At 34.8% G+C, this 20,974-nt stretch overlaps 1 protein-coding gene across 4 annotated transcripts in view; it reads right to left on the bottom strand.

Annotated features, from left to right (window-relative positions):
- GSK3B (glycogen synthase kinase 3 beta) overlaps positions 1–20,974 on the bottom strand; it is a 208,712-nt gene that overhangs the window by 41,997 nt on the left and 145,741 nt on the right. For all 4 annotated transcript variants that reach the window (XM_068546677.1, XM_068546674.1, XM_068546678.1 and 1 more), the window contains exon 8: positions 4,042–4,137. In XM_068546677.1, coding sequence (XP_068402778.1) covers positions 4,042–4,137 — 96 coding nt within the window. The remainder of the gene's footprint in view (positions 1–4,041; positions 4,138–20,974) is intronic.

Below are 20,974 nucleotides of genomic sequence, written 5' to 3'. Positions count from 1 at the left end.
TGCTTAACTGTATGCATTTAAGGGTGAAGGAGCTGGAGCACTTGGGAAAGACTGGGTTTAACGGACTAGATGCCTCAGGAAAGGTTAAGAGCAGGACAAAGAACTAAATCTCTTGTCTTTCTGGAAAGAAAAAGCAGAAATGATTAGGAGCAGAGTGACTGGATAATCTGTCACCCAAACTAGGACAGTGAAGAGTGTGAAGGAACGTGGCATTAATAATTTCACTGGACAAGCATAAATTGGGACACATGATCACTCTTGTCTTTATGTGTATAGTATGTCAAATTTGCCTAAAGGCAATGAGGAATCAGAAAAATTTTAAATAGGAGTGACAGTATCACATGTGCTTTTAAGAAAGCTGACTTTGACAGCAATGAGGGTGTGAAAGATACGAAGGAGGGAACTCAGGATGTAGGAGGTTGTTTTAACAATTCTATGATACGATGATGGGCTAAACAAAAGTCAGGGCAGTGGAGATAGAGAGGACAAATCACAGAACTACACTGGAGGTACAATCTTTACATTTACTCTGAACTAAAATGAAATAATCCTTTATATGCATATTTTGTTTTCAAAAGAATTTGGAGAAAAGACACAACAGCTAATTGCTATCTTACCAAAACAAAACAAAACAAAAAAGACAAAAATAAAAAAAAAATTTGAGGCACAAAGAATGGGAGAAGTGCTTAAACTAGATCATTACTTCATACCTAATAGAACTGTCATTTGACCAAATCTCCATGTACCAAATGCAGAATATTTCAGCTTCTTCTCTTCTTCCAACCAATCTCCATCTCTGTTTAATTCTCAATTTACTATTATTATCACTTCCTCTTGCTTCCCATCTGGCTTTTATTCTTTTAAGTGTACACCATACACCAGTGGGGAGGTATTTATCCTCCCCACCGTCACTCTCAATATTGGTCCCTGTTTCAAAACATTAGAACATATTTCCTTTCCAACTTAAGCCTCAAATGCTTATCCAATGAATTAGGTTGTTATGGCTATTAAGTAATAGTCAAGGGCATCTTATTGGATTTCTACATTCTCAAGATTCCTGCTATATATCACACTAGGATTATTTCATTGTTTTGTTCTTCTGTTTGCTATCTTTCTTACACATCTTAATACCCTCACCTCAATGTTTCCACGGTAGACATTTTCTCCCTTGATCTTTTTGTCTGCCTACAGTTTTTGAGAACAAGAGCTCCCGGATCTGGGGATATAGCTGTACTACACTGCCGCATAGGAAAGGAGGGTTTACATGCTCACAGCTTCAGGAAACGGGGCTAAAGTGGGTTTTAACAGAAGACCTCAATAAAGGCAAAGCAGGTTTTGTTTCCAGTCTCCTGTTTACCTGCCCTCCAAAGGCAAAAAGCTCTTCTCTTTAGAGAACATTTTGTATGCTTTAAAAAAATAACTCCATTGGCTGCCTAGCATAAGAGAGCATATCTCAAGTTGGTGTTCACTATCACAAGGCAGGGGAGAGGGGACTGAGTTCCCTCTAGAAATTTAAAATTTTGTATTATTATTTTGATAACAATCTAGTTTTAAAAATCAATATATTCTGGATCACCTGGATGACACAGTAGTGCCATGGAATTTATATGTCTGAATTTGGTTTTGTGTTTACATCCACAATAACAGCAACCTAATGGTGTGCACTATTAAGAAATTAACATAAGTGTACTATTACATAATAAATGCATTTGTACCAAGTGAGAACCCAATTATGTTACATATATGAATGAAGAGTTCACAAGAGTTTGAAGAGACAAAATAGGTGGGGGAATTGAGTTATTATTCTACACATGGTACAGGAATGGAAGCCTAAATAAAACAAACAAGTAAAAGGGCTTTGTATAGTTTATTCAAGTTTGAAAAGCATTAGTGTAAGATACAGAAACATCAGGAATCCACAAAGGCAAAAGAAGATGTAAAGCATGCAAATTCACCACAAATCTTCTATTGCCTGCATGGCAATTATAATAAATCATTCCTCACATTCCATCCCGGCTAATACTTGAAGAGATATAATCCAGGGGGAAAAAATGCAGAATATGACACACACTAATACCGGTGTCAGTCTTGATTTAAAAAAAAAAAATTGAGGACAAGGACTACTAAATAAGATCTCATGACCTCATTTCAGCATTATATTGGTCAGAAACTCTATACATGTGATGAATACGTAGGTTAGATTCAACCAAAAAGAATTTTACTTTTCTTTCTTCATAAAAATAACATGCTTATTAAAGAAAATATGGAAATACAGAAATGCAGAACAAAGAAAATAAAATCACCTACACTCTTCTTACCCTAACTACTGTTAGCATTTTGGAATATTTCCCTGTATTAATTCAATACACAGAATTCTCTTTGCTTTTCGTTTCTCTTTAACATGGTTGAAATCACTTGTTATAAACACTTTAACTTGGAGTAACTTTGCTGGATTCAAACTGTAACTCAGCTTCTAAATCCAAACAGGCCACCTAGGATTCTCTGAGTTTAGAATGAATGAGAGACCCTAAATGTCTTCTGACCCAGATTCAAAATAAACTTGAAGTACAAAGACCAAAGAATGATTTACCTCAGAATATTTAGTGTTTATTGTAAACTTAAAAAGAGGATGGGGGAGGGCAACATCTTAGTCAGTGAAAGCTACAACCTATAGTTTTGGCACTAAAATATTACTGAGGTCTTTGATTCTAAACAATAAATAATTAGTAATAAGAGGATTTTCTGAAGTGAAGAGAGGTGAAGAGAGGTGAAGAGAAGTGAAGATAGTGATAACTCAAAGGAAAGTAACTTGAATCATAATACACCTTAGAGAAAGACACCTACTTTTAATCTAAAAATGTAAATTATTTCACCTAGCCCTAAATTACTTCACCTCTTATTATAAAAGATCTATAACCAATTAAATGAACTTGTCAATGATCAAATCATGTTATATATATATATTTTTAAATATACAAAGTCTCTGCTTGAAATACATATTAAAAAGCTGAAAACTTCCAACCCACAAAATATATAATGAAATATATGTAAATTGGGAAGGGGGATGCACGCATGGCACGTAACTAGAAGTTTAAAAGACCAGGCATTAAACACACACACACACACACACACACACACACACACACACACACACACACGAGAAGAAGCTTAATCCTGGCTTTGTCACAGCCACCTATGGAATCTTGGATAAGTCATTTGACATGTTTAGCCAGAGTTTCAGAATCTATAAAATGAGAGATTCACTCTAGCTATAAACCCTATTGAGATTTTTTCTTTTCCCTCTGCATACAATCTCACAAATCAAACTGACATGAAAACAACTTTGTAATAAAATCTCTCTAGAATCATTTCAATTAAGTATCAAAGCAAAAAATAAAGTCTTCTCATAAATTAGTACTTATGGCTCTTAGAATTGGCTCCGTCTAAATGTTGAGGTTAGGCTTTTCCAATGGCTAGTGACACGCTGTTGACATATTAATTGCTTTCAATGTATACTACTAGTATGATCAAATCTTCATTTTATTCCTGCTCCCAAAAACACCAATAGGAAAGTAAACAAAAGAACACAAAATATCATCTATAATAAGGTCTATATATTAACAGTTTAAAAAATAACAATATACAAAATGTATATTTTCATATGCTATATGATACTGAACTAATAATAAACACTTCTGTGTAAAGAAATTACTTCTGAATTTTAAGTAGTCAAAATTTATATATAAGATCCTGCTCCTAATGAAATTCTTTATTTGAATGCTATGTATATGTACTGTCCTCATCCTACACATAAAAACCCAGGCTGGAAACTTTCTACAGGAAGTCAGTGGGGATGAAACTATATGGTCAATGAAACACTGAAGTACAGCTATCTAATTATCTTTACGTGCAGAAGTGCTATTGTACTTTGTACTCTGGCAGCCATCTAGTCTCGAAATAGTTTACTTTAAGAACAAAGAGAAATCCAACTTCTAGTTAACTACTGGTTAATATGCTTTTTAAAAAACTCTTTTGACTCACCTTAGTCCAAGGATGTGCCTTAATTTGAGGGAATTTGAATTCTGTGTAGTTTGGGTTCATTTCTCTAATTTGCTCCCTTGTTGGTGTCCCCAGGACCTAGATAAAGAAAGCAAGTTATTGCCATATTTTTCTATATACTTACAAATATAGTCTTTATGTCTTAATGTACTGGTTTTACTGGAAAAAGGAATTCCAAAGTTATAAAATACATAGCTCATTAAACAGAGCAGACTTTATAAAAAGACTTTAATTTCTAACTGACTACAGAACCCATGCTATACTACCGTATACAGACATTTATGATAATAGTAATGTTAAATCAGGCTTGTAAAAGAAAGATCACTCAAAAATATTCAAGTAAAAATCAGGCATCCTCGTTCTCTCTAGAAAAACAATCTATTGCAATGATGGCATCTGAAATGAGAGCATCTTTTATTCATTTAGTAAAGTAAGCCAAAGGTTTTATTATTAATAAACTATTGATATTTAGGAGGATCTTAGTCAAACATGGTCATCAATAATTCCATTCAATCACTGAATATTAAGTGAGTGTCCCTGTGTACTAGGAACTACACTATGGTATATGAAGGATACAAAGAACAAGAGATTTCCTGCTATGATAAACTTACTTATTTGTGTGCGGAAAAAAGTCTAACTATAATACAAGATGAAAATATATCGAGTACTTCATTGCCTCCAGAGCTGTATTAGGCACCAGACAAAGGAAAGTATATGGACCTGAGTGCACAAAGCAGATGATGGGAAGAAACACTAAATACTAAAATGAGTACTTTGAAGAAAGATGACATTTATTACCCATCGTTATAACTCTAGGGCCTGATATAAAACAAGTTTGTTAAAATAAAATGTTAAGTCATTTACAATTCAAGGATAGTTGTGCAGAAGGAGTAGAATGTAATGATAAGTACTTGATTTGTGGTGAATAATCAGGGCAAAGTAAGAATTTTAGGTTTTTGTTGTTGTTGTTTCTACTTCTGTAGACTTCATTAAAACTTGCAGAACTTAATCAAAATTTTAAAAGTTTTATTCTTCAAAAGACACTCTTAAGAAAACAAAAGGTAAGCTAGACTGAGAGAAAACATTTGCAAAACATATTCAAAGGACTTCTATCTCGAATATACAAGGACTCTTATAATTCAAAAACAGAAAGACAACACTATAAAAATGGGCAAAAGATATGACAAGATACTTCACAGAAGACACAGAGATGGCAAATAAGTACATTAAAAGATGCTCAATATCACTGATCATTAGGGAAATGCTAATTAAAACTACAAGATACTACCTACTAAGGTGGCTAAAATTAAAAGGACTGACTATGTATACAAAGTCTTGTTGAGAATGTAGAGCAAGTGAAACTCTCATCCAGTGCTGGTGGAATTGTAAAAAAGTTCTCATCATTCCCTCTCCTAGGTAGTTACCCAAGAGAATTAAAAGCATATGTCCATACAAAGACTTGTATACTGATGTGCATAGCATCTTTCTTGCCACTGCCAGAAAGTGGAAATAACTCAAATGTCCACAACACGGTGAATGAACAAATAGTGGTATATTAATACAATGCAATACTAGTCAGTAATAATAATAATAATAATAAAAACATGGATGAATAATTATACTGAGCAAAAGCAGACGAAAAAAGTACCTACTGTATAATTTAATTCATATGGAATTCTAGAACATTTTCTGCCTACAGTGACAGAAAGAAGATCCATGGTTATGAGGAGCTGGAGGCAAGTATTACAAAGAGGTACTAGGACATTTTTAGAGGTGATAAATATTTATAAACTTCATTTCCTTCTTGTAGTAGAATTCCAGCTTTACAGAGCGAAGCAAGGTGTATTGAGAAGGGAAATCTCTGATCTTTGTAGCTGTAACTATCAGATATTTAAAAGTCAGGAGCTATCTATACTTAAAATATGAAAAATAAAAGTTTTTATTTTTAAATAATAAAGCAAGCACTTATGTTCTAAATTAGACCCTTGATGAAGGGTGTACATGTGTAACATGTAATGGGGAAAACAGTGAAAAAGAAGGGAGAGTGAACTTATCGATAATTCTACCTCCTAAATGCAACTCCACTAGATTTTTTTAAGTGCTAAAGAAAAACAGCAATGACTTGAAAAAAAAATGAGTACTTAAAATGCATACCTTCAGGGACTTCCCTGGTGGTCCAGTGGTAAAGAATCCACCTCCCAATGCAGGGGATGCAGGTTCGATCCCTGGTCAGGGAACTAGGATCCCACATGCTGTGGGGCAACTAAGCCCACGTGCCACAAACTACTACAGAGCCCACACGCTCCGGAGCGCGAGTGCCACAACTAGAGAGAGAAAAGCTGCACGCCACAACTAGAGAGAACCCCACATGCCACAACAAAAGATCCCACATGCCGCAACGAAGATCCCGTGTGCCACAACTAAGACCCAATGCAGCCAAATAAATAAATAAGTATTTTTTTAAAAAATGAAATGCATACCTTCAATGATGCTACAACCCACTAATTCCATTTTAAGGCATATACTCTAACCTAGAGAATCTCTTTACATATATATATATATATATATATATATATATATAGTCTGTAATATATATATGTAGTCTGTAATAATATAATATTGCAGGCAAAAACAAAAATCCAAAAGTAGAATTAATAAATAAACTAAATTGTGGTATAGTCATACAATGATATACTAACTAGCAATGAAAATAAATGAACTAGAGCTACACATACCTCATGGATGAATCTCACGCAGCAGTGAGTTTTCACTCAATAATGAATACATATAGTATAACTGCCTTATATAAAGTTTAAAAACAGGCAACACTAAACTATATTTTAGTTTACATCGTAAAACCAAATCAAAAGCATGGGAATATTCATTAGAAAAATCAAGTATAGATTATTTAGCTTACTAGAAAGGATGTAGGAGGAGGGACTGTGAGTGGGATGGGCATAAGTAGTTCTTCTAATTCTAATTCTTAATATGAGTGGTACTTACATGGATATCCACTTTATTATTATGCTTTAAACTTAATACATTTTAATATACTTTTGCATTATGATATGTTTCACAATAAACAAAATGACACTTAAGAAATGCCCACTCTCAAATCAGTGAGTATTTTTTGCACAGCCTCCCTATATTTATTCAATACCTTGTTAACACAAGGCATGGTCCTAACTCCCTACAAGCTGGTAAGAATGCCAAAAGAAATGAGCGTTGTATGCTATCTATTAGTAAATACATTTTTTTACTGTATGAACACAGATCACATGAACTTATCAGCCATTTGGCTGACTGTCCCATATTTACACACTATATAACTAAAAGGCAGGATGCTCCTTGAAGTTTTAATTCTTATGTTTTTTATTATAGCCTATGAATATTCCCAGGGGAAGTAAATCTGTGAAATATACACTAAAACGGCTGAGAAACTTACGACATGTACAAAAGGTTTGCTTAACACACAAATTTTAATAATTTACTTTATGTGAAAGCAAGAAGGTATACTGTATGTGTGCATATGTGTAGTAACTCCCATATTCTCCCTAAACTCACTGTCTCACAACCACTTAGATCTAAACATTTATCCAAAATTTTATACATGAAAAATTTCAAACATGAGAAAAGTTGCACCTTTTCTTAAATAGTGAAAATGCCCTCGCCTATACCACCTCGATTCTATGATTAATATTTTACCGTATTTGTTTCATCACATTTCCACCCCTCAATCCATATATCGATCCACCTTATTTTTTGATGCATTTGAAAGTCAGTTGCAGACACTAGTACATGTCAGCATACATATAATTAACTAAGGTTCAATATTTCTGGCATTTTCATCTAAGCATTTTTTACATACCTAGAATTCTCCTTTGATATACACCAGGTGCATGGATGTGGAAAAAAATCTTTTATCACAATGGGAAATAATCTGCTTTGATGAATAGTTATGATATAAAAAAGATTCTTAATTATACTTCTTATTAGTGGTCAGTTTAACTGTGTTCTTTACCTTCAAAATGTGGATATTTGTGACTTTTAAGAAACTTAATTACTAACTAGTAAATGGAATCATTGATATATTCACTATCAATTATTTAAAAGCAATTAAGCAAATAAACTAGCATGTTACCACAAAGTGGCAGTAGAGATCTCCTTACTCCTTTGTTACTGCCACATGACCTTGAATCACTAACGCCATTAGATGGGGAAAGCGAAATTCCAATGTCACAGTCTGTTCTATGTTTAATTTCTCTTGCCAAATATTCAACTACTATAATAATTTTTCTATTCTTTTTCTTCTCACTTTTAAATCTTGAAAGCACATTCTCCCCAGGCTGGCTAACAGAGAGGAAAAGTAGATGGGAGATCCACTAGTCAAGGGATTAGCAAACTTTTTTTAAAGGGCCAGAGAGTAAATACCTTAGGCTTTGTGGGCCATACAGCCTCTGTCACTAGTCAGCTCTACTACTGTAGCACAAAGCAGCCATAAATAAATAGGCAGCAGACTTAATTTGGTCCCTGGGCCCAGTTGCTGACCTCTAATCTAGTCTAAACATTTTTAGAGATGAGAAAAACTGAGACCCAGAAAGAACAACTTTTCAGAGGTCAGAACTAATCAGAAGCAGAGCTAGAACATAATTTAAATCTCGGGACTTCCCTGGTGGTCCAGTGGTTAAGACTCCACATTCCCAATGCAGGGTTCAATCCTTGGTCAGGGAACTAGATCCTGCATGCCGCAACTAAAGATCCCGTGTGCCGCAACTAAGACCTGGCGCAGCCAAATAAATAAATAAATATTAAAACAAACAAATAAACAAAAAAAAACATAAGAAAGACAAATCTGGGCTTCCCTGGTGGCGCAGTGGTTAAGAGTCTGCCTGCCAATGCAGGGGACACGGGTTCGAGGCCTGGTCTGGGAGGATCTCACATGCCGCGGAGCAACTAGGCCCGTGATCCACAATTACTGAGCCTGCGTGTCTGGAGCCTGTGCTCCGCAACAAGAGAGGCCGCGATAGTGAGGCCCGCGCACCGCGATGAAGAGTGGCCCCCGCTTGCCGCAATTAGAGAAAGCCCTCGCACAGAAACGAAGACCCAACACAGCCATAAATAAATAAATAAATAAATAAATAAATAAAAAAAATAAATTAAAAAAAAAAAAGACAAATCTTAAAAAAAAAAAATTTAAATCTCATCAGTGGCAAACCAATTTTAGGAGATGGTATGAAAGAATCTGTTTATTGACTTGGTTGGAGGACAGACAATTTCAGCTTTTAATGTTGGTAGTTGTGAAAAATTTTGATGCTATTAAGTATGAAGGAACAGAGCTGGAAGAGAAAACAGTATTTAAGATATTCAAGAAGAACCTGGAGGAGTTCTCCACCAAGTGGTGGATATTAAGTATATCATTTAGAAGTGAGCTTGAGGATGGAAAAACAGCTTCGGTAGTACCTGATGCACAGACGCTAGGTGGTTGTGAGAGTAAGAGGCAAAGCACGTTGAAGGAGAAGAGTGCTAAATATGGGGACTCAAAAGACACGAATATATGGAAAAAGGGAAATTTAAAAAGAAGGTTGAGACAGAAGCCTAAGAGACTGGAACAGGTCCTACAGACGATGATACCATGGAGGACAAGGAAAGTGAACACTTAAAGGACTGAGCGGTGGGTATCTGACACAACGAGCCCAGGTAAAACAAAGCCCAAAAGGTGTTCACTGATGCTGGTCATGAAGACTTCCTTTCTGACCTTGGTGAGGTCACTCGTGAGAAGAGCAAGCAGACTATAATCATCTGAAATGAGCAAGTAAAGACAGCATACATAAGTTCTCCTTTTAAAAGGTACATCAGTGAGGGAAACGGGAGAACAAAAAGAAGAAATGTTTACTGAGTAACCAGTATTAAGAGCTCTATGCTAGGTATATTAATTTTCTTTTCTCGTTTAAACTTTACAGATACTCTATTACCCCATTTCACACTTAAGAGAAACCTAACGTTCACTATGGTAAACAGACTTCTCAGAGTTACAGTCTGCCAATGGTAAATAAGGGATTCAATGCATGTGTAGTTGACTCCCTAAAATGGTCTACCTAATATTAAGGGCAGGAACAAGAAAAGGTTTCTAAAAAATAATTTAAAGGGACTTCCCTGTGGCGCAGTGGTTAAGAATCCGCCTGCCAATGCAGGGGACATGGGTTGGATCCCTGGTCTGGGAAGATCCCACATGCCGCGGAGCAACTAAGCCCATGCACCACAACTACTGAGCCTGCGCTCTAGAGCCCGCGAGCCACAACTACTGAAGTCCACGGGCCTAGAGCCCATGCTCCGCAACAAGAGAAGCCACCACGATGAAAAGCACTGCCATCGCAACAAAGAGTAGCCCCTGCTCGCCGCAACTAGAGAAAGCCCACGTGCAGCAACAAAGATCCAACACAGCCAAAATTAAATAAAATAAATAAATTTATTTTAAAAGTAATAATAATTTTTAAAAAATCACTTTCTTAAACTCCATTGGTTATACCATAAAATAAAACTGAATTCTTCGGAGTCATGTGGAATATATTTAGATTTTATAAGATCACAAGGCTATAGTTAAAAGTTAAACAAAAAAGTTGGGCTTTTCTTGACAACTTAAAAAAAAACATGATTTAAATAAAATCTACCTATATCATGGTAAAATCTAACTATATCAATTTAATAAAAGGAGTATCTTGAACTGTTAACTTACGGATTATAGATCTTAGGCAACAGAAGAATAATATGAAGAAATACAGGCATCTATTTGTCTAAACAAGATCAAGAAGTGTAACAAATCTCAAACTTATTTTATAAATTTTTGTAAAAATGCTTTTAATAATTGAGCAATTTTGATAAATCACTTTCAGGCTCCTTTAGCTGTAGATTTTCACTGTAAATCCCATGCTTACTCATGCTTAAGCATATCTGCAATACCAAACATGTAAGTTTAGTACCTTGTATGTTAGTGATTGTTTCACACATGTAGAATTTAGATTGGAATGTTAAATGATGGGCAAGTCCCATGGATGTGCACATTATAAGTAATTCTATTGCTTAGAATTTTTAATCTCAAGGCCTAAGTTACAGAAACCATTGTTATGGAATTGCTTTGGGTATAAATATTGTGCATATCTAGCAGGGAGCCATAACTACTTTAAGGTGGTCTAATGTAAACTAAAAGCCTTATATAACATAGTACAATTCTGCATAACCTGGCATCAGTAGGTCAGTAAATTTGGAATGTCATGCAAAGGCTTGCATTATTTAAAAAAAAAAAAAATTATCATGGACTTCTCCTTCTAGTCATTATTCAGTAACTGATATTAGAATTGCTCTCTAGAGTAAATAACTAGAAAACGAACTGACAAAATACTCTTTAAAGAAAAAGATAAATATGATCCAAAAAGAAGAGGGGGGGAAAACTGGTCAACAGGTACAGATCCAAAAATGACAGAGATGACAGAATTGACAAATAAGGACTATAAGACAGCTATTATATTGAGGAGACACATGGAGGATTAAAAAAAAAAAACAAACCACACAGTAACTGTACAGTTGAAAAGTATGACACGTGAAATGAAAATTTCCCTGGAGGTCTAACACATCACAGAAGACAATCAGTGAACTTTAAAAAACAAAAGAAAAACAAAAACTAGAAACTACCAAAGCTGAAGCATGGAGGTAAAATGGCTAGAAAAACATATGTACGTGTGTTTGGAGTCTGAGTACGGTAATGGGGGGAAAGATGTAGAAAAACTATTTGAAGAAACAGTGGCCAACATTTTTCCAAATTTGATGAAAATCTCAATGAAACCTATGCAGTATAAATACAGAAAATAACATAACAAGTCACAATCAACTAATAAAAGCCACTGATAAAGGGAAAATCTTTCCCAAAACAAAGGGACACATTTTAGACAGCCAACAATAAGAATGACAGCTGACTTAGCAGAAACAATGCAAGCCAGAAGAAAATAGAGACCTTTCTAAAAAAAGAAACAAGAAACTGGAAACCAAGAAATTCTATATCCAGTGAAAATATCCTTCAAAAGACATTATTAGGCAAACAAAAGCTAAGAGAGTTTGTCACCAGGAGATTTTCACTAAAAGAAAATACTTTAGGATGAAAGAAAAGGATTCCAAATGGACATTCCTCTCTATACAAAGGAATAAAGACCACCAAAAATGGTAAATACAGGCTATATGTATGACATTTCCCCTTTGCTTTTAAATTGCTTTAGAAGAAAACTGTTTAAAGCAAAATAATAAAGTACTGTAGGAGTAAAAAATGTCTGACAACAAGAGCATGAAGGACAGGAAGGGAAAATGGAAATACATTGTTGTAAGGTTCTTACTTTATACGCAAAGTGGTAAATTATTATTTGTAGTCTGTGACAGAGTAGGATGCCTATTTTCAATCTTAGAACAAACTCTAAAAAAAATGCAACATGGTGATATAGCTTAAAAAGTCAATAGGGAAAATAAAACACACTCATTATAAGCCACAAGGTAGCAGTAAAAGAGAAAAAGAGAGAGAAAGGAACAATAAAAAGAAAACAAATATCAAGGTGGAATACTTAAACCCAAGCATATTAATAACTGCATTGAATGTAAATGGTCTAAACATTCCAATTAAAGGTAGAAATTATCAGACAATTTAAAAAAGAAGACCTAAGTATATATTGTCTGTAAAAAATGAACTTTAAATATAAAGACACATAGATTAAAAGTAAAAGGATGCAAAAAGATACACCATGCAAACACTAATCATAAGAAAGACGGAGTGCTTATTACATTAATATCAGAAAATTGTAGACTTCAGGACAAGGAAATTAAACAAAAACAAAGAGGGACATTTCCGAATGATAAAAGCAATTTTAAGACTAAACTTAAAATTATTATGAATACCGTATGTTGGTAAGAATGTAAACCACTGGAGGTCTCATACACTGCTGGTGGGATTGAGAAACAGTGAAATTGCTTTGGAAAACAGTTTGATGATTTCTTACAAAGTTTACATACACTTATCATATGACCAGCAATTTCAGTCCTAGTTCTTTATTGAAGAGAAATGTAAACACATGTCTCCAAAAATATTTGTAAACAAACACAGAAACTTTACTCATAATAGCCAAAACAAAAAAACAAGTCAAATGCCCACCCACAAGTGAATGGATAAACAAACTGTGGTATATGCATAGAATACAACTAAGCATAAAACAGAATAGGTAATACAAATAAAACGATGGATGAGTCTCAAAAACATGATGTTGAGCTAAAGAAGCCAGATATAAAAATATATATATACTGTATGATTCCATTCATATGAAATTCTGGAATAGGAAAAACTACTCATCAGTGACAGAAAGCAGACCTATGGTAACCTGAAACAGAAGATGGGAGACTGCAAATGTATACAAACAAGGTGATCAACTGTCACAGTTTACCTGGGACTATCCTGACAAATCCCTCAGTCCTGGGCAAATTGGGACATTTGGTCACCCCATTTTTTGGGGTGATTGATGGAAATGTTCTAAACCTTGACCAGGATAGTGGTTATATGTTTGTCAAAACTCATTCAACTGTACACTTAAAGTTGCTACGTTTTATTGTATGTAAATTAACATCTCTATGAAATTAATTTAAAAAGTAAAAAACAGACCATTATGTAATTTGTGATGACGTTACTACCCTAAATACAACCATATGTTTATCCTTCTTCTGTTGCTATCTTAAGGTTAGCATTCAAAGTTATCAGAGTCTGTCAAACCCTAAAATCAGAATTATTATTTTATATACAGTATGTTTAGTCTTTAAGAAAGCAAAGGTATGCGTTAAGATGCAAAGGAATGTGAGAATGCAAAGGTTAGACATAATTGAGAGGCATTTAAAAATTTTTTTCAGCCTCCTTAAGTCACTCACTCAACAAAGTTCCTATGCTCAAGGAGTTCTAGGGCAGAGAGACTTGTACATTATAAATGAAGTTCAAATAGCCAAGATCAGTACAACAAAATAAGCACAGATAATGGGTAAGGTGAAAGTGCTAACAATTCACTGGAGTAAGGAAAAGATTCAGGAAAGGATCCTGAAAGGAGAGGCAAGAGCTAATTTTACTTAAGGAATCTAGGAAGCAAGCGAGTCAGATGCACATTCTATGCGCTCTAGGTATGAAGTGGAGAACAGCATGATTTGGATAACTCTAACAGTTGAGTGCTAACCGAAAATAAGGATTAGAAAATGGATGGATGGCAACATTAAAGGCTAAAAGGTAAACAAGTGACAGATTATGAAGAGCAAGATTCTGAATGCATCACCATCTGCAATCAATACCACAAACATAAAACATTTAAATAAATCAACTATCCCATTTCTACTTCTGAGTATATCTTTAAGTTTTATGTTAAGTTTCTATTAGGTTCAGAGTGTATTTCTACCTGATTTATTTCAGCTGATTTATATTTGGAAAACCTGAAATCATATACTAAAACTTTTTCATTTTATAGATTAAGAAAAAGCATGTTTGATGTGGACTTTATCACTTCAGACACAAGACAAGTCTTAGGATTCCGCCAAATATTAAGAGGTGGAAAAGTAATTTTTTTCCAAAACTTTTAGACTAAGGGTACACTTAAAAAATAATTATTATTCCTGGATTTCCTAAAAACTGAGTCCCCCACAACTTAAAGGAAACGAAACTGCACGTAATGTTTTATGCACTTTTCTGTAAGTATATCTCTCACACAATAAAAGGGGCGGACGTTCAAAATTATCACACCATTGGGAAGTGTGTACTCTGAGTTATCTGTTATTAGAATAAGATCTTTCCATTTATTGCAAAAAAGTATTTTTTAAGTCCATTATCCTAGAACATCATGTGGAGTAGGTGGTGGAAAGACTCAAAAGTACCAGAGATCAGCCTGTCACGACCCTTTGGCGATGCTATTCATCCCTTATGATTAAATCAATCATTTCATTTGTACCCAGTCCCATCACGCTTGTTTTAACATTTTTTTCATTCATTTAGTTGCAAATTTAGCTAACACCAATAAATATCAAGTCAGGAATTATGTCTTCAAAGAAATAAAACACAGCCAAGAATCACCTGACAAAAGCTCTGAAATACATTTCTTTCACAGCTTTGCGTTTTAATGGCTCAACACCAGAGGTCGCCAAACTTTAGCAATAGAGCTGTATGTGCAGCCTCTAAAGCAAACGTGAAATAAAAGAAATTCTATTAGAAATCTGTTACTCCTCTGCTTAAAATCCTACAGTGGCTTCCAGCTGCTTACAGACTAATGTGTTCTGGCCACTGCCCACAGCTCCAGCCTTCTCTCTCCTGGTAAACTCATATTCTATCCCCACCATTCAGAACCTTAGGCTCAAACCATAAAGCAACACACAATAGACCTGACTTCACTAAGCATCCTTGTCCAAATTAAGCACGTATGTCCTCCATTCCCGTCCTTTCACTAAATGGTGAATATCTTTCCATGTTTCAAGAGTCAGCTCAAGAGTTACCTCTTCTGTGAAGTCTTTCCAGATAGGATTTACCTCCAAATAGGATGCTCCTGCCTTTGTACTCTGCTCAGACTTCTGGGATCATACCTGCCTTACTTTATTGCCCTCATTTGTTCCCTTCCTCCCCTCAATGAGTCTCTGAACTCCTTGAGGGCAAAGACCCTCTATGTTCTAGCCCAGAGAGTTCACTAAATCAACATGTTGTTAACGTGGTATGTACCCTGAAAGACTAAAAGGATACATGACCAAGGCTATACATAATAAATTCAATCAAAGCTTTTTAAATAAGCAGATAAAAACTGTGTAACACAGAAGCAAAAGAGATTATATGTGGCATGGCTGAATAATTAAACATCTTTATTTCCTTTCTGCATAAAAGAAATGTTTATTCAAATTGCATAACTGTCAAGTTGGCTGCCTATATCATAAATGTGACAAATTTCTCTAATTAGAAAACTAGAAAAGATGTTACTGAGCTATTCTATTTCAAAATGTTAGTACTCTATTGACACTGGAATCATTTCTACACATTTTCACTTCCACAGGATTGATATAAAATGCTACGTCCTCTGGTATATTCCTACAATTTACAGGCTTTCCTTTTTTAAATCCACTAGATGTAGGTAGCCAAAATACTTAACTCTCAAGAGACATAGATTTTATCCAGTTTCTATCTACCTCTTTCTTACAATATATGAGTGAGATTTTGGTATAAGAATTTTGTTTTTTTGGTGGTGTATGCAATGTTTCCTTCTCAGGGTTCTCCACTGATTTCCAAAAGGCAAGGAACCCCACCCCCACCCCGGCAAAAAAGTGCAGCAATACAAATCTTAAAATCCCATTAGGAACATCAGTGAAGAAAAGAGCATCAAGCTGTCATGTTATTTGAACACAACTAAACAATTTGGCTAAAGCATTTTCTCAGCCTAGAGGGGATAAACTAGTACAGGAGGGTCCCTTTATGTGTCCATGCTGTACTCCATTTAATCCTGTGCCATCTGTCACTTAACTTGATCTGAGTCCTTTGCAAAACTATGGTCAGAGTTTATTGCCTTTCTTAAAATATGGTGAAAACAGCAACACGACCTGACCAAAAGTTCTGTAGGTAGATAGATGCCTTCACTCTAGTCTTCAAAACAAAAATCTTTCAGATATACTTCATATATTATGAAATTCACCCCTTTAAAGTATAGAACTGATTTTTTTTTAGTATATCCAGAGGTGTACAGCCATCAAGTGCTATCTAATTTTAGAACATGTTCATCACCCCAAAATGAAGCCCTGCACCCATGAGCAGTCACTCCCATTTCCACACTCCCCAATTCCTGACAACCACTAATCTACTTTCTGTCTCTACAGATCTGCTTATTCTGGACATTTCATATAAATGGAATCACATTAACATGTGGTCTTTTGTGTCTGACATTTTCTTTATCCATTCATCAACTGATGGACATTTGAAACATTTCTACTTTTTGGCTATAAATAATGTTGCTATGAACATTTATGTGCAAGTTTTTGTGTGGATAAATGTTTTCAATTCATTCCTATGAATGGAACTGCCGGGTCATATGGTAACTCTATGTTTAATATTTTGAGGAAGTTCCAAACCATTTTTTGTTTACACCATTTTACAATCCCTCCAGCAATGTATGAAAATTTCAATTTCTCCACATCCTTACCAATACTAGTTATTGTCTGTCTTTATTTTAGCCGTCCTGATGAATGTGATGTAGTATTCATTATGGTATTGATTTGCATTTCTCTAATGACTAACAATTTGAGCATCTTTTTTGTGTATGTGTGCTTACTGGTCATTTGTATGTCTTCTTTCGAGAAATGTTATTCGGATCCTTGGCCCATTTTTCTATTGGGCTGTCTTTTTATCCTTGAGTTGTAAGAGTTCCTTATTCTGGATACAAGTCCTTTATCATATATATGGATTTGCAAAAATTTTCTCCCATTCTGTGTGCTGTCTTTTAATTTTCTGGATGGTGTCCTTTGAGACACAAATTTTTAAATTTTGATGAAGTTCAGTGTATCTGTTTTTTCTGCTGTCACTTGTGCTTTTTGTGCCGTATCTAAAAAGTCACTGCCTAATTGAAGGTCACAAAGATTTACACCCATGTTTCTTTCTAAGAGTTTTATAGTCCTGGCTCTTATGTTTAGGTCTAACCATTTTGAGTTAATTTTTGTATACGATGTAAGAGGTAGGTGTCCAACTTCATTCTTTTGCATATGGATATCCAGTTGCCCAAATATCATTTGTTAAAAAGACTATTGTTGCCCTGTTGAACTGCCCTTGTCAAAGGTCAACGGACCATAAATGTAAAGGTTTATTTCTAGACTCTCAATTCTACTCCATTGATCTACATGCCTACACTCATGTCAGTACTATACTTCCCCCAACCCTTTCTTGAGGTTTAACTGACAAATAAAATTGTAAGACATACAAAATGTACACAGTGGTGATTTTATATACATATAAAGGATTTCCACCATCTAGTTAATTAACATATTCATCACTTCACACTTTCTTCCCTTCCTTCCTTCTTTTGGTGAGAACATTTAAGAGTGTTATCAACTATAGCCACCATGTTTTACATCAGATCCTCAGATCTTATTCATCTTATAAAGTCTGTCCTCTTTTACCAACCTCTCCTCATTTCCTCCACCTCCCTAAAAGCCCTGGTAACCACTTTTCTACTCTGTTTCTATGACTTGACTTTTTTCTTTTCTTTTTAGATTCTACACACATGGAATACCATGCAGTAGCTGTCTTTCTCTCTCTGGCTTATTTCATTTAGCACAATGCCCTAACGTCCATCCATGTTGTCACAAATGGCAGGACTTCCTTCTTTCTTGTGTGAATAATATTCCATTGTATATGCACAATAAGTTTCAAAAATGGGAAGTATGACGTTACTCTTTTTTTTAAAGATTGTTTTGACTCTCATTTTTTCTTCCTGAATAAAATTTTATATTTGGCAACAAGTACCCTCCTTCCCCCCGAAAAAGGTGATTACTGTTTTAATTATGCAAATTATTCAACATAAAGTAAAAAAGTCATTCTTGGTTAATACATATTCACAGGAGTCAAAGGCCTTTTTTTTTCTAGGTGAATCTCAGCCATAGTGGTATGCTCAAGGTAGGAGTACAAAACAGAAAAGGGGCTAGGGGTGGGATTAGAATCTCTTGGGTTTAAAAAAAAAAAAAACACCTCACTGTATTTCCCAAACTTTTAAAAATCACACTCCGCTTTGAGACACGTAAACATTTTATACACACGTCACCCAGCTCTTGCTTCCTTTGAGAATCACTAACCCTATAGTTCTTCATAGCACCACAAGCCAAGATATTCTTCATGTTTTCCTTCTATTATATATGTATCAATAAAATAAAAATTATGTTTTATAAATATGAAATGTCAATCAGTATGCTTTTAACAAAATAAATGCCCCTCTACAAGATTCCAGTGTTTCTTTATATTGGACCCTGAAATTAAGCAAACACACCAAAGAACTCAAAATGCAACCATGTGGAAGAATCTGCAGTTGATACGTGAAGTGTATTATATCCCACAAAGAGTAATTCTGTGGATGGTCTTCTGAGTCGGGTTGTAAACTATAACTATCAGTACAACAGTTTTGAGGTCACAATGTCATGAAACTTAGGTCTGTGTGAAAAAAGTTTCTTTGCATAAATAAAACATATCCTGGCAACTTAGTAAATCGTTTTATACTGCTTGTTTTGGGGAAATTAAAGATTTCAAATGGATGTCATTATTCTCAAGTCAAAAGCTAAACTAGACCACATTGCCAGGAAATAACTTCTCTGTGCCTGGGCACACTTACATATAAGTGCACAGAGATTTAACCAAGTATTAGTATTACTGTAGAGTCAGTAAAATTTCATAGTAGTTACTTAAAACTTGATGTTTCTTCTGGTCTATGTACAACATATTAATGTAAAGATGTAGTTGAGGAGTTTTACATTAAAATGATTATTCTAATACTCATTTACTCATTCACTTATTTTTAAAACGTTGACACTATGTACATAATATTTATACTGCAGGCAGTTACTACAAATTGTAACCATAGTTCCTTGCACTAGTATAGGGATATTTAAGCTAGGGATTCTGGATGAGCTTCAGAAAGTTCAAAGTTCATCTGATATCATACGCAAAACTCTGGCATGACTGCATTTTTCTGGGGGAGAGTCCACTGCTATGAACAGATTTTCAAAGAGGTCCATGATCCAAAAGCTACTAAAAGTTGCTGCTCTAGTCAGTAATAAACATAGAAAAATTTAAACAATAATACAAGAATGAAAAAAAGCAATAAAATTTTTTTTATATATTGCATACTATATTGATACATTACAAGTAAAAATCTGTACCACAATGTGTAATGGGGTGTACTTACTTGTTCTGGAGAGTGGAAAAAGGAGAGAGAACTAAGTTTAACATGCTGTCCCTGCAGTCTGTTAACAACACAAGAGCTCTATAATACGATAGCACAAGAAATATCACCAGGTAACATATGATTAAGCTCCAAATGCATGTTAGCAAAGATACGTCATGGATCCGTCAAAAAACTTAGGAAAAAAAGTATTTTATACTTATTAAATTCTGATTTACTTAGTATCTGAGACCTCTGTCTGAAAGACTGTTTAATGGTGAAAATGTTAAGACAGGAGAGAGTGCACACACAGGTGCTAAACAACTCATAATACGGAGATAACTGAAAGCTAAACTATTTGCTAAACAAAGATGATGAAAATGACACTGAGCTGTACTTGAAAGCAAGGAATCCACTATTACAACCTTGATTGCTTTAGATGAAGCACAACTAAATCTAGTCCAAAGACATCACAAACTGATTTCGTATACTCATTACAATAAGATTTAGGGGCTGTTTCCTTTATTTTGTGGTCACACTTTAAAAATACTAAATTAATGGGTTCTAGACAACAAGTTGACATTAAGTATCATATTGTTTTCCCCAGAGCTACAAAATACCATGAATAGAGGACACCAATTTGGCTAAAGATGAATCAGACAGGATTTTCCTACCACCCAACCCCTCCCAGATAACAGTAGTGGTGGTACTCATCTTTGTCATTATCATCTTTCTAGGATTAAGGTAAGGATTAAATGTGGTAATATATGTAAAGTGCTTAGCCCAGTGCCTGGTGCAGAGGAAGTTCTCACTGAGTGGTAGCTTTTATAATTAGCAGTATTTTACCAATATCTGAAAATGTAGACTTCTGAGGGGCCAGTTAATCACTGATCTATTTGTCTATAAATTATACTGCAAAGAGCCATCAGTCAAACTGGAAGACCAGGAAAACAATGATTTAGACAGACATT

This window comes from Eschrichtius robustus, chromosome 6, assembly GCF_028021215.1.
Source record: "Eschrichtius robustus isolate mEscRob2 chromosome 6, mEscRob2.pri, whole genome shotgun sequence".
Taxonomy (NCBI): Eukaryota; Metazoa; Chordata; class Mammalia; order Artiodactyla; family Eschrichtiidae; genus Eschrichtius; species Eschrichtius robustus.
The sequence above is the reverse complement of the archived record's forward strand: the minus strand, read 5'-3'. Positions and strand labels throughout refer to the sequence as shown.